This window comes from Dreissena polymorpha, chromosome 7 (assembly GCF_020536995.1).
Source record: "Dreissena polymorpha isolate Duluth1 chromosome 7, UMN_Dpol_1.0, whole genome shotgun sequence".
NCBI classification, from domain to species: domain Eukaryota; kingdom Metazoa; phylum Mollusca; class Bivalvia; order Myida; family Dreissenidae; genus Dreissena; species Dreissena polymorpha.
This window is the reverse complement of record NC_068361.1, coordinates 9856457-9870439: the sequence shown is the minus strand read 5'-3', so window position 1 is coordinate 9870439 and position 13983 is coordinate 9856457. Positions and strand designations below refer to the sequence as shown.

Below are 13983 nucleotides of genomic sequence, written 5' to 3'. Positions count from 1 at the left end.
AATATCTAGGTCAAGTTAGAAAATACGTCATGCCGGGTCAAAAACTAGGTCACGGGGTCGAAAAAACAAATCCAAGGGAAGTAATAAGCTTTAAATGAACATAACTATCGGACCTTATATATTTTTGTTAAATAAATCAAAGCGGCGCAGTAGGCGGCATTGTGTTTCTGACAAACACATCGTGGTAAAAGGTCAAGGTCAAGGTCATCCTTCAAGGTCTAAGGTCAAAAATGCAAATCCAAGGGAAGTAATAAGCTTTATAGGGAGATAATTTTTCAATATTGAGCATAGCAAATTGATTTTTGGCATGCATGTGTATCTCATGGAGCTGCACATTTTGAGTGGTGAATCTACAGTCTACATTATAATGTTCTTTTTCAAATAATGTTTTGTTTATATTCGTAAGTATGTGTACCCTTCCTATAATTAATACAAATTAAAATGGCTCTTTAAACTAGCAAACACAATATAGCAGCCGTATATAAATCGAAGAATTTGCAAACTGTTTAGGTTGTCTGTTGCTCATCAGTATCTCATGGATGAACGTCAATCCTTAAAAACCTTTAATGTTCGAATTTATTTTTTTTCTTTCTGGTTTTAAAATTTATTTAAGTGACTCAACTACGAGCTTTTCATATTGATTGTTCAGTGTGCTATTAATATTTGGTATGATATTTTTTAATGTTTACCTCATACAACTTGAACCCTTTGTGCTTTTTGGCACATACATGAATGTTGTTTCTTGCACATAATAAGTAAACATTCCGTGCATTTGTATTGCTCTGATATCGCTAGAATCTACTTTTCACGTGATGTTAGTTATCCTGACTTGGTAGACCGACGGTGATTGCAACATTGTTAAATGACTGGGTTCAGTTTACAATAAAACGGACAAATATTTTATTCCATGTAAAAACATAGTTTTAATTAATCCCATGATAGTTAAAAGGTCATTTAAATATAAACACTATCCAAATCCATTTTTGTTGAAACATTAAGGCTTATAAAGCGTACTTATTAATGACCATTGACCTTGTATGGACACCGGCTCGTACAGACGAAAGAACGTGAGTCACAAGAGCAACCAAAAACTGAGGCTGAACCCCAATCTAGTATCAACACGACTCCGACCAATTCAACGCATCAGGTATTGTATTACTTTTTTCCCGAAGATGTGTTGTCTGTTTAGTGCTAAATGCGCTTCACTTCTGACGATTATGAAAAAGTTGTCAAGGTTCATCGTAATATATAAACTACGTTTTTGATAAACTAGATTACAATATAGCAGCCGTATGCAAATCGTAGAGCTCGCAAACTGTTCAGGTTGTATGCTGTCTGTTGCTCATCAGAATGTCATAGATGGAATCGAACTTATAAGATTTTTATGCCCCCTTTCGAAGAAAAGGGGGTATATAGTTTTCGCACTGTCCGCCTGTCTGTCACACTTTTCATGTCCGCTCTCTAATTCAAATAGTTTTCATCCGATCTTTACGAAACTTGTTCATAAGTTGTATCTATACAATATCTAGGTCAAGTTAGAAAATACGTCATGCCGGGTCAAAAACTAGGTCACGGGGTCGAAAAAACAAATCCAAGGGAAGTAATAAGCTTTAAATGAACATAACTATCGGACCTTATATATTTTTGTTAAATAAATCAAAGCGGCGCAGTAGGCGGCATTGTGTTTCTGACAAACACATCGTGGTAAAAGGTCAAGGTCAAGGTCATCCTTCAAGGTCTAAGGTCAAAAATGCAAATCCAAGGGAAGTAATAAGCTTTATAGGGAGATAATTTTTCAATATTGAGCATAGCAAATTGATTTTTGGCATGCATGTGTATCTCATGGAGCTGCACATTTTGAGTGGTGAATCTACAGTCTACATTATAATGTTCTTTTTCAAATAATGTTTTGTTTATATTCGTAAGTATGTGTACCCTTCCTATAATTAATACAAATTAAAATGGCTCTTTAAACTAGCAAACACAATATAGCAGCCGTATATAAATCGAAGAATTTGCAAACTGTTTAGGTTGTCTGTTGCTCATCAGTATCTCATGGATGAACGTCAATCCTTAAAAACCTTTAATGTTCGAATTTATTTTTTTTCTTTCTGGTTTTAAAATTTATTTAAGTGACTCAACTACGAGCTTTTCATATTGATTGTTCAGTGTGCTATTAATATTTGGTATGATATTTTTTAATGTTTACCTCATACAACTTGAACCCTTTGTGCTTTTTGGCACATACATGAATGTTGTTTCTTGCACATAATAAGTAAACATTCCGTGCATTTGTATTGCTCTGATATCGCTAGAATCTACTTTTCACGTGATGTTAGTTATCCTGACTTGGTAGACCGACGGTGATTGCAACATTGTTAAATGACTGGGTTCAGTTTACAATAAAACGGACAAATATTTTATTCCATGTAAAAACATAGTTTTAATTAATCCCATGATAGTTAAAAGGTCATTTAAATATAAACACTATCCAAATCCATTTTTGTTGAAACATTAAGGCTTATAAAGCGTACTTATTAATGACCATTGACCTTGTATGGACACCGGCTCGTACAGACGAAAGAACGTGAGTCACAAGAGCAACCAAAAACTGAGGCTGAACCCCAATCTAGTATCAACACGACTCCGACCAATTCAACGCATCAGGTATTGTATTACTTTTTTCCCGAAGATGTGTTGTCTGTTTAGTGCTAAATACGCTTCACTTCTGACGATTATGAAAAAGTTGTCAAGGTTCATCGTAATATATAAACTACGTTTTTGATAAACTAGATTACAATATAGCAGCCGTATGCAAATCGTAGAGCTCGCAAACTGTTCAGGTTGTATGCTGTCTGTTGCTCATCAGAATGTCATAGATGGAATCGAACTTATAAGATTTTTATGCCCCCTTTCGAAGAAAAGGGGGTATATAGTTTTCGCACTGTCCGCCTGTCTGTCACACTTTTCATGTCCGCTCTCTAATTCAAATAGTTTTCATCCGATCTTTACGAAACTTGTTCATAAGTTGTATCTATACAATATCTAGGTCAAGTTAGAAAATACGTCATGCCGGGTCAAAAACTAGGTCACGGGGTCGAAAAAACAAATCCAAGGGAAGTAATAAGCTTTAAATGAACATAACTATCGGACCTTATATATTTTTGTTAAATAAATCAAAGCGGCGCAGTAGGCGGCATTGTGTTTCTGACAAACACATCGTGGTAAAAGGTCAAGGTCAAGGTCATCCTTCAAGGTCTAAGGTCAAAAATGCAAATCCAAGGGAAGTAATAAGCTTCATAGGGAGATAATTTTTCAATATTGAGCATAGCAAATTGATTTTTGGCATGCATGTGTATCTCATGGAGCTGCACATTTTGAGTGGTGAATCTACAGTCTACATTATAATGTTCTTTTTCAAATAATGTTTTGTTTATATTCGTAAGTATGTGTACCCTTCCTATAATTAATACAAATTAAAATGGCTCTTTAAACTAGCAAACACAATATAGCAGCCGTATATAAATCGAAGAATTTGCAAACTGTTTAGGTTGTCTGTTGCTCATCAGTATCTCATGGATGAACGTCAATCCTTAAAAACCTTTAATGTTCGAATTTATTTTTTTTCTTTCTGGTTTTAAAATTTTTTTAAGTGACTCAACTACGAGCTTTTCATATTGATTGTTCAGTGTGCTATTAATATTTGGTATGATATTTTTTAATGTTTACCTCATACAACTTGAACCCTTTGTGCTTTTTGGCACATACATGAATGTTGTTTCTTGCACATAATAAGTAAACATTCCGTGCATTTGTATTGCTCTGATATCGCTAGAATCTACTTTTCACGTGATGTTAGTTATCCTGACTTGGTAGACCGACGGTGATTGCAACAGTGTTAAATGACTGGGTTCAGTTTACAATAAAACGGACAAATATTTTATTCCATGTAAAAACATAGTTTTAATTAATCCCATGATAGTTAAAAGGTCATTTAAATATAAACACTATCCAAATCCATTTTTGTTGAAACATTAAGGCTTATAAAGCGTACTTATTAATGACCATTGACCTTGTATGGACACCGGCTCGTACAGACGAAAGAACGTGAGTCACAAGAGCAACCAAAAACTGAGGCTGAACCCCAATCTAGTATCAACACGACTCCGACCAATTCAACGCATCAGGTATTGTATTACTTTTTTCCCGAAGATGTGTTGTCTGTTTAGTGCTAAATGCGCTTCACTTCTGACGATTATGAAAAAGTTGTCAAGGTTCATCGTAATATATAAACTACGTTTTTGATAAACTAGATTACAATATAGCAGCCGTATGCAAATCGTAGAGCTCGCAAACTGTTCAGGTTGTATGCTGTCTGTTGCTCATCAGAATGTCATAGATGGAATCGAACTTATAAGATTTTTATGCCCCCTTTCGAAGAAAAGGGGGTATATAGTTTTCGCACTGTCCGCCTGTCTGTCACACTTTTCATGTCCGCTCTCTAATTCAAATAGTTTTCATCCGATCTTTACGAAACTTGTTCATAAGTTGTATCTATACAATATCTAGGTCAAGTTAGAAAATACGTCATGCCGGGTCAAAAACTAGGTCACGGGGTCGAAAAAACAAATCCAAGGGAAGTAATAAGCTTTAAATGAACATAACTATCGGACCTTATATATTTTTGTTAAATAAATCAAAGCGGCGCAGTAGGCGGCATTGTGTTTCTGACAAACACATCGTGGTAAAAGGTCAAGGTCAAGGTCATCCTTCAAGGTCTAAGGTCAAAAATGCAAATCCAAGGGAAGTAATAAGCTTTATAGGGAGATAATTTTTCAATATTGAGCATAGCAAATTGATTTTTGGCATGCATGTGTATCTCATGGAGCTGCACATTTTGAGTGGTGAATCTACAGTCTACATTATAATGTTCTTTTTCAAATAATGTTTTGTTTATATTCGTAAGTATGTGTACCCTTCCTATAATTAATACAAATTAAAATGGCTCTTTAAACTAGCAAACACAATATAGCAGCCGTATATAAATCGAAGAATTTGCAAACTGTTTAGGTTGTCTGTTGCTCATCAGTATCTCATGGATGAACGTCAATCCTTAAAAACCTTTAATGTTCGAATTTATTTTTTTTCTTTCTGGTTTTAAAATTTATTTAAGTGACTCAACTACGAGCTTTTCATATTGATTGTTCAGTGTGCTATTAATATTTGGTATGATATTTTTTAATGTTTACCTCATACAACTTGAACCCTTTGTGCTTTTTGGCACATACATGAATGTTGTTTCTTGCACATAATAAGTAAACATTCCGTGCATTTGTATTGCTCTGATATCGCTAGAATCTACTTTTCACGTGATGTTAGTTATCCTGACTTGGTAGACCGACGGTGATTGCAACATTGTTAAATGACTGGGTTCAGTTTACAATAAAACGGACAAATATTTTATTCCATGTAAAAACATAGTTTTAATTAATCCCATGATAGTTAAAAGGTCATTTAAATATAAACACTATCCAAATCTATTTTTGTTGAAACATTAAGGCTTATAAAGCGTACTTATTAATGACCATTGACCTTGTATGGACACCGGCTCGTACAGACGAAAGAACGTGAGTCACAAGAGCAACCAAAAACTGAGGCTGAACCCCAATCTAGTATCAACACGACTCCGACCAATTCAACGCATCAGGTATTGTATTACTTTTTTCCCGAAGATGTGTTGTCTGTTTAGTGCTAAATACGCTTCACTTCTGACGATTATGAAAAAGTTGTCAAGGTTCATCGTAATATATAAACTACGTTTTTGATAAACTAGATTACAATATAGCAGCCGTATGCAAATCGTAGAGCTCGCAAACTGTTCAGGTTGCATGCTGTCTGTTGCTCATCAGAATGTCATAGATGGAATCGAACTTATAAGATTTGTATGCCCCCTTTCGAAGAAAAGGGGGTATATAGTTTTCGCACTGTCCGCCTGTCTGTCACACTTTTCATGTCCGCTCTCTAATTCAAATAGTTTTCATCCGATCTTTACGAAACTTGTTCATAAGTTGTATCTATACAATATCTAGGTCAAGTTAGAAAATACGTCATGCCGGGTCAAAAACTAGGTCACGGGGTCGAAAAAACAAATCCAAGGGAAGTAATAAGCTTTAAATGAACATAACTATCGGACCTTATATATTTTTGTTAAATAAATCAAAGCGGCGCAGTAGGCGGCATTGTGTTTCTGACAAACACATCGTGGTAAAAGGTCAAGGTCAAGGTCATCCTTCAAGGTCTAAGGTCAAAAATGCAAATCCAAGGGAAGTAATAAGCTTTATAGGGAGATAATTTTTCAATATTGAGCATAGCAAATTGATTTTTGGCATGCATGTGTATCTCATGGAGCTGCACATTTTGAGTGGTGAATCTACAGTCTACATTATAATGTTCTTTTTCAAATAATGTTTTGTTTATATTCGTAAGTATGTGTACCCTTCCTATAATTAATACAAATTAAAATGGCTCTTTAAACTAGCAAACACAATATAGCAGCCGTATATAAATCGAAGAATTTGCAAACTGTTTAGGTTGTCTGTTGCTCATCAGTATCTCATGGATGAACGTCAATCCTTAAAAACCTTTAATGTTCGAATTTATTTTTTTTCTTTCTGGTTTTAAAATTTATTTAAGTGACTCAACTACGAGCTTTTCATATTGATTGTTCAGTGTGCTATTAATATTTGGTATGATATTTTTTAATGTTTACCTCATACAACTTGAACCCTTTGTGCTTTTTGGCACATACATGAATGTTGTTTCTTGCACATAATAAGTAAACATTCCGTGCATTTGTATTGCTCTGATATCGCTAGAATCTACTTTTCACGTGATGTTAGTTATCCTGACTTGGTAGACCGACGGTGATTGCAACATTGTTAAATGACTGGGTTCAGTTTACAATAAAACGGACAAATATTTTATTCCATGTAAAAACATAGTTTTAATTAATCCCATGATAGTTAAAAGGTCATTTAAATATAAACACTATCCAAATCTATTTTTGTTGAAACATTAAGGCTTATAAAGCGTACTTATTAATGACCATTGACCTTGTATGGACACCGGCTCGTACAGACGAAAGAACGTGAGTCACAAGAGCAACCAAAAACTGAGGCTGAACCCCAATCTAGTATCAACACGACTCCGACCAATTCAACGCATCAGGTATTGTATTACTTTTTTCCCGAAGATGTGTTGTCTGTTTAGTGCTAAATACGCTTCACTTCTGACGATTATGAAAAAGTTGTCAAGGTTCATCGTAATATATAAACTACGTTTTTGATAAACTAGATTACAATATAGCAGCCGTATGCAAATCGTAGAGCTCGCAAACTGTTCAGGTTGCATGCTGTCTGTTGCTCATCAGAATGTCATAGATGGAATCGAACTTATAAGATTTGTATGCCCCCTTTCGAAGAAAAGGGGGTATATAGTTTTCGCACTGTCCGCCTGTCTGTCACACTTTTCATGTCCGCTCTCTAATTCAAATAGTTTTCATCCGATCTTTACGAAACTTGTTCATAAGTTGTATCTATACAATATCTAGGTCAAGTTAGAAAATACGTCATGCCGGGTCAAAAACTAGGTCACGGGGTCGAAAAAACAAATCCAAGGGAAGTAATAAGCTTTAAATGAACATAACTATCGGACCTTATATATTTTTGTTAAATAAATCAAAGCGGCGCAGTAGGCGGCATTGTGTTTCTGACAAACACATCGTGGTAAAAGGTCAAGGTCAAGGTCATCCTTCAAGGTCTAAGGTCAAAAATGCAAATCCAAGGGAAGTAATAAGCTTTATAGGGAGATAATTTTTCAATATTGAGCATAGCAAATTGATTTTTGGCATGCATGTGTATCTCATGGAGCTGCACATTTTGAGTGGTGAATCTACAGTCACGGTAGTGGGTTTTAATTATTTGCTGCTAAAAATAGAGATTTGTTAGTGACAATTATTTTCAAGGGATGTAATTTATATAATTATTAATCTCAGATTATATATTTCATTACCAAGAATTTAAGTTCTTTTCACAGTTACTGTACAGATTTTTTTTTTATTATTTATAACTCAAATGATTGATTTGTCAATTTTTTTTTAATGATATAATTATTTGTGAATGGTAGGGTCTATGATATACCTGTCGACTAATATCCATAGATACATGATGAACTCTGGCTATGATATCTTTTATAAACCACAGGCCTTGGTTGTCAGTGATGTCTGACTTGGTAATTTTTGACTGTCTACAGACCCCCTCCCGGTTGTATTGGACAAAAACCAAGTGAAGTAATAAGCTTTAAAGGAAGAAGATTTCTAAACCTGCCAAATGATAAATAGAAATTTCATTTCAAAGTGGCGCAGTAGGGGGAATTGTGTTTCTGACAAACACATCTCTTGTTTTTTCGTGTTTTGAAATAAAGTTATAATGATCAATTAAGGGGTATTTGTTTTATATGCTCCGCGTGATATTTGCGTTTGATACAGTAACTACCATTAATATGTCAGTGAAATTCTGACCACTTGTATTCTTTTTGGTTGTTTCGGTAATTTATTTCACATAAGAGGTGAAACATTACGTTATGTTTATTTTTCTGCTTTTATCGCTATATGTATGATACTCTGCTATCGCAAATATCTATTTTTTCACGTGATGCCAGTTAACTTGGCAGTCTAACGTTAATTGCGTCTTCGTTGAATACCTCTTTCCAGTGTACAATATTACCGACACGTCCGTTATAACATATTAAAGCCCAATATGATTTATTAAGCGATATTTAGCAGGTCATTTAATGTAAATATTTAATTCAAACATTTATGTAAAAGACATAAGGCTTACAATATGTAATTATTCTTGAACTTTGACCTTATATGTACACTTGCTCAACAGGAGAAGCCGTCTGAGCCCACTATGCCAATTAAAAACCAACCCAGTTCCGAATCGGCTCCTCTTAAGTCCGCGAACCAGGTACTGGAGTAATTGTGGGCTAAACAGCCTGTTGATAAAATTCACAACAGACAACATGGTTTATCACATTGATTAACCATTGTTTGATGCTTTTAAGGTTACCGAATGTATACTGATTTATATGTTTTATTTAAGTTCATGTACAATCCATAAATAAAACGCATATTTAACAATCATAGCAATATTATTGTGGTTTTACGAAACATTACTGTAAAGTAGATCTTCCGTGGTGGATGCGTTGGAGGGTGTTTATATCAAAACCACATCACGCATATAGAAAATCGTCCAGAAAAGTACTTCTATCGATACAAATGAAGTATACTACTGATAGAAAACTGTCCGCTGTACATCAGTAACATTCACCTGTAAATAAAGCATAGTCTGCATCAATAATATAGTTTGTAATATTGATTTTAAAAACTGTTTTGAACGAACTCCGAATCCGAAAGGTAAGGTTCAGGTTAGTATGAGAATTAAACAGGAGATTTATGTTTATTTGAAATATGCAATTATACTACTATTTTATCAGGTAATTTGATTCATTAATACAATTTGGCCAATGTTTCTTTATACACTTACGTATGTCTACTCTATCCTATATGTAATGCAATTTAAACTGGCTCTGCATAACCATCAAATTATGACTACAAAAATATGGTTAACAATAGGTTATATTTCTAAGGAAATTATCCGTGATATTTTGCGTCAGGTATGATTACTTTATGTTAAGTTTTTTGAAAATCAGATACATAACATATCAACCATCGTGAAAGTTTGAAATAAACAGGTCGGCTAGCTCCGTTTGAAAAAGGAACAATACGAATAATATTGTTTGCTGAACTGGCCACATTATTGTTGTGGGAATAACCTTGACTAGACAAGGATAAAGTCAGTTAAAGTTGTAGCACTTAATAGTGGTCAACAAGCTGCGCAGACATAACTATGCAAGTTTAGTGATCGATGCATTATGACTTTATTAATTTTTGGAAGAAAGGCGACCATTTATATATATATATAAACTAATAAAAACATTGCTAATTCAAATTATTGATAAAATATAAGAAAATAAAGTTCTAAATAACAATGTTTTTGTCATAAAACGTACAGCCACAGGTAATAGTTCCATGTAAATACTGCACATTAACAAGGTGATAACCAAACAATTGTAGTACCGTTTATGGTGCTTGTGTTTTTCATCTCATTTCAATGAAATCTTTAGAGAACTGCAGGCTGATAACTAATTGAATTTTTCTAGTCACGCCCGGTACAAGAAACCCAAAGGCAATACAAAACTGTATGTCAGACAACCCGTTTCCTGCATACAACCCTCTTACATGTTTTGTCTCGTGCTGGGATGTAACTTTAACACGGTGTTAAATGAACTAATCAATCAACATTTTCTTGAACATTTTAAAGTTAGCATATCGCCTTTTTTATGCCGCCATATATACGTTTTTGTGATCGATTTAAAACAAATCACCACCATAGGGTAATGGCAGTCAGTAAACAGTCTACCATAGGGTAATGAATCAAGAAACTTAAGCTATAATCTTATAATACAACGGCATAACATTGTGGTATAGAGAAGGACATGACATTCTGACTTGTTTGAATTATCGCTTTGAAAAATAACATACTGTCACCATACTGCGTTAAACCGGTTTTACCGTATGCCATTTCATTGGATTAAGGCCTATTCGTCCGATAAATTAAGTATATTTCGGGTATCGAAGTACCTTAATTGGTTGCAACCAACATGATTGCAAAAACCATTCTTTAAGCTGCATGTAGCTTTGTCACTTATAGACCACTATTGCGCGAAAAAAGCCTTTTATATAGCAAAGAAGTGAGACATTTAACACATATAACAATATTAACGAGAGCCAACGATAAAAAACGTGGTTTTAAACTGGATGAACTTACTTGCTAGTAGATGAACCGTTGAATGTATCTGGCATGGGATGTACTTTACAACTCACACATGTCTCTTATTAAATGTTTCCTCGTAGATCCGGTCTGATTATGGTTCGGGACACACAAGAGAAGAAAACAACAAAAACAAGGCAGACAACACCAAACAGCCGTGTACTTACGATTCAAGCCGCAAAAAGCCGGAACCGTGGAAGATGATCTTCTATATATCGTTTTTTAAGATCATCTTCATCGTGGCGATCTCACTGTTACTGTTTTCCTTCTTGCTCTTTGAGAATCGACCAACACTATCAGATTTTAACAGTGGTTGGTCGGGATTGGGGAAATATACCTGGACATCCACCAGAGATGATATATACTTGTTCACTGTAAATATTGTCGGCAGCGCAGTCGGTAAGGCAGCATACTATACATGCAAACTTTTCAAGGTTTAACCATTATACAATATATCATATTCCATGATGAATTTTTTTAAGAGCTTTGGTTAGCATCAGGCGAATGTAAAGTAAGGTGTCCATTAGCTTTATATATTCATAAAAACGCTATAAGGAAACATGACATATTTGCTTGGTTACATAATATAATTGTCCGTATCAACAGAAATGAATCCCGATGATAAGTAGTATTGTGTCCCATTATGCCTTTCGCGAAGCCGATTTTTGTATTATGATGATTATTGACAAGTAGCAAAAATGTTCTACCACAAGGTAAACAAATTCATTAGATGTGTTCATCGTCTACATGCTTATGTTGTACTACAGACCTACAAGCGTTCACGTACACAATTTCTTGCGTTCGTGTATATCGCGGTTATGCCCGTTAATCAAGCATCAATCATGATCTGTTTATAAATGAGCCACATGTGAAACAAAATGTCTGTTGTCATTCCTTCACGTAAGCTTTTGGTGTGCGTTTGTTGTACTAAGACGCCTTTCTGGATGTTGTCCATTTCAGGATACCTGGTCGCCTACATGGCCTGCACAGCGTGCATGCAACGACTGGCCTTCACCCTCCCCGTAGTCCTCGCTACGCCGGTCTCAATACTGCTATTGACGATACCGCTGTCATGTGACTTTCTCATTTCAGTCAGTAAGGATGATATATTTCACCCCGATAGTTCTTTCATACCACTTTCTTGTTCAAGGAGAGAAATAGACGACCCCATTTATAGCAGTATCGGCGTCATGACTTTTTTGTTATGAAATTACTATTTATGATATATTTTCAGCCTTTGAGCGAGTGAAACACATTGACATGTAAGAACATAGTGTTGCATGTTAATGTATTTATTTTTTGACCAGATGGCATAATGTTAATGTACTGATTAGAGCTGCTGCTTGTGGTCCGCTATAATACAGTCATGCGGTCGCCTTCTCGCTAAGCAATTCATCATAACTTCAGATAAGGCCAGATATCATTTTTTATGTCGCCAGTGGTAAGCTGCTGGCGATAATGTAATACTACCGGTAGCCCCTTGGCTGCGTGTTTATCCAATTCTTATAAAATTGGCAGCGATGGGCTTGCTTGTGTTTCAATGTATTATACCATCGCATATCGTGTTCCTTAATGTTTATGAATTCTTAATAATATCAACACTTCTACTTGTTTACCCGTTCTTTACAGCATCGACTGTCATGTGCCGTTTTGTTTATCAATGGGTAATAATATCGACAAATGTATACCGGCTTATTTATGAAATCAATCCCATCCTGATTCAAGCAATACTAAAATAATTCGATGAATGTAGGTGTACGGTACATCTGTTGCGTGTATTAACAATTTTTTACGACATCATACGACACTGCTCATTAGGCCGCAAGTTTGTTCTCTTACCGATCGACTGCGTCTTGTTATTTATTTGAAGATATTTAGCAAACATTATAAACACTATTTTATAAAGCATTAACCTCTTTACCGATTTAGCTATATGAAGTTGAAAACAGCAACATATGGAACCGATTATTAAGAATTCCACTAGCGTTAAACAAAGGCCAGAACACTAGAAAATGTTGTAGAAGAAACGAGCAACTCATTAAATATTCTGAGAATGATCCATGTGATTCACTGCAACGGTGCAAGATATGCGCAAACAATAGCCCGTATAATTGTTGATGGTTTAAAGACCCATTTAACTTGAAACCAATCACAATTTTTGTAGGAGGTTCCTTTTGAATAGTTTTGAGTCCACCAATGTCCAGCCAGAAGAGTAATATACAAACATTCTGGAACAAAAATGGCCATCCAACATTCATCATGACCAGTCGAAGTCATTTAACTTTCCTACTATGATAAATCATTCATGTGGTTGTATAATACAACAAAAAAGATGCTCATACCTAGTAGCAATCTTACACCGCAAAGCCTATTATCAACCCATTAACATGCAGCTCTGCCGCCCGTTCTTTGTAATTCGTTATATTCAAAATGCAGCAACACTCGCAGATCCCTAAGTCCCTAACGGACTTGATTTTGCCGGTGATACTGCAAAATCGTGATAATGTATTGCGCCATTCAACGTTCACAATTTCTAATTTGTTTTATTATTCGTTTCAATCACAGTTATCTATGGCAACATTCGCATCGGGAATTTAGACAGAATCTTCAACTCATACTTGATTCAATCAAGCCCGGAACTGAATCAACGAAACACCGCATTTATCAAAGATATGCCTTAACTGGTTGTTTGAAAATATATCGGTCATTTGACTGGCGCTTTTTTGCACTTTTAGATTATCGACATATTTTGCAATATTGTCAAATGTGAAATGATTAGAATTATTGACTAAAACATAATTTTTCCATTGTAATATGTGGTTTATCTAGTGTTAAATTGACAATACAATTTATCAGCAAGTATTTTTTCGTATAGTTTACGTTGAGAACGTGATATCTACTTATTGTTTTAATAAAATCGTGATTTTTTATAAAATCTTGGGAAATATCCGATGCGATTTTTCTGAGCTGAAATAGTACACATTTGATGAAAAAAATATGGGAAAACATGAAAAATGGGATAAATGTTGTA

At 34.9% G+C, this 13983-nt stretch overlaps 1 protein-coding gene across 50 annotated transcripts in view; it reads left to right on the top strand.

Annotated features, from left to right (window-relative positions):
- Positions 1–13983, top strand: part of LOC127838915 (uncharacterized) — a 64438-nt gene that overhangs the window by 25299 nt on the left and 25156 nt on the right. For 14 of the 50 annotated variants that reach the window (XM_052367054.1, XM_052367040.1, XM_052367041.1 and 11 more), the window contains 8 exons: positions 1058–1147; positions 2578–2667; positions 4098–4187; positions 5618–5707; positions 7138–7227; positions 8949–9026; positions 11036–11351; positions 11913–12047. In XM_052367054.1, coding sequence (XP_052223014.1) covers positions 1058–1147; positions 2578–2667; positions 4098–4187; positions 5618–5707; positions 7138–7227; positions 8949–9026; positions 11036–11351; positions 11913–12047 — 979 coding nt within the window. The remainder of the gene's footprint in view (positions 1–1057; positions 1148–2577; positions 2668–4097; positions 4188–5617; positions 5708–7137; positions 7228–8948; positions 9027–11035; positions 11352–11912; positions 12048–13983) is intronic. The other 36 variants (XM_052367061.1, XM_052367053.1, XM_052367052.1 and 33 more) reach the window with 21 other exon arrangements.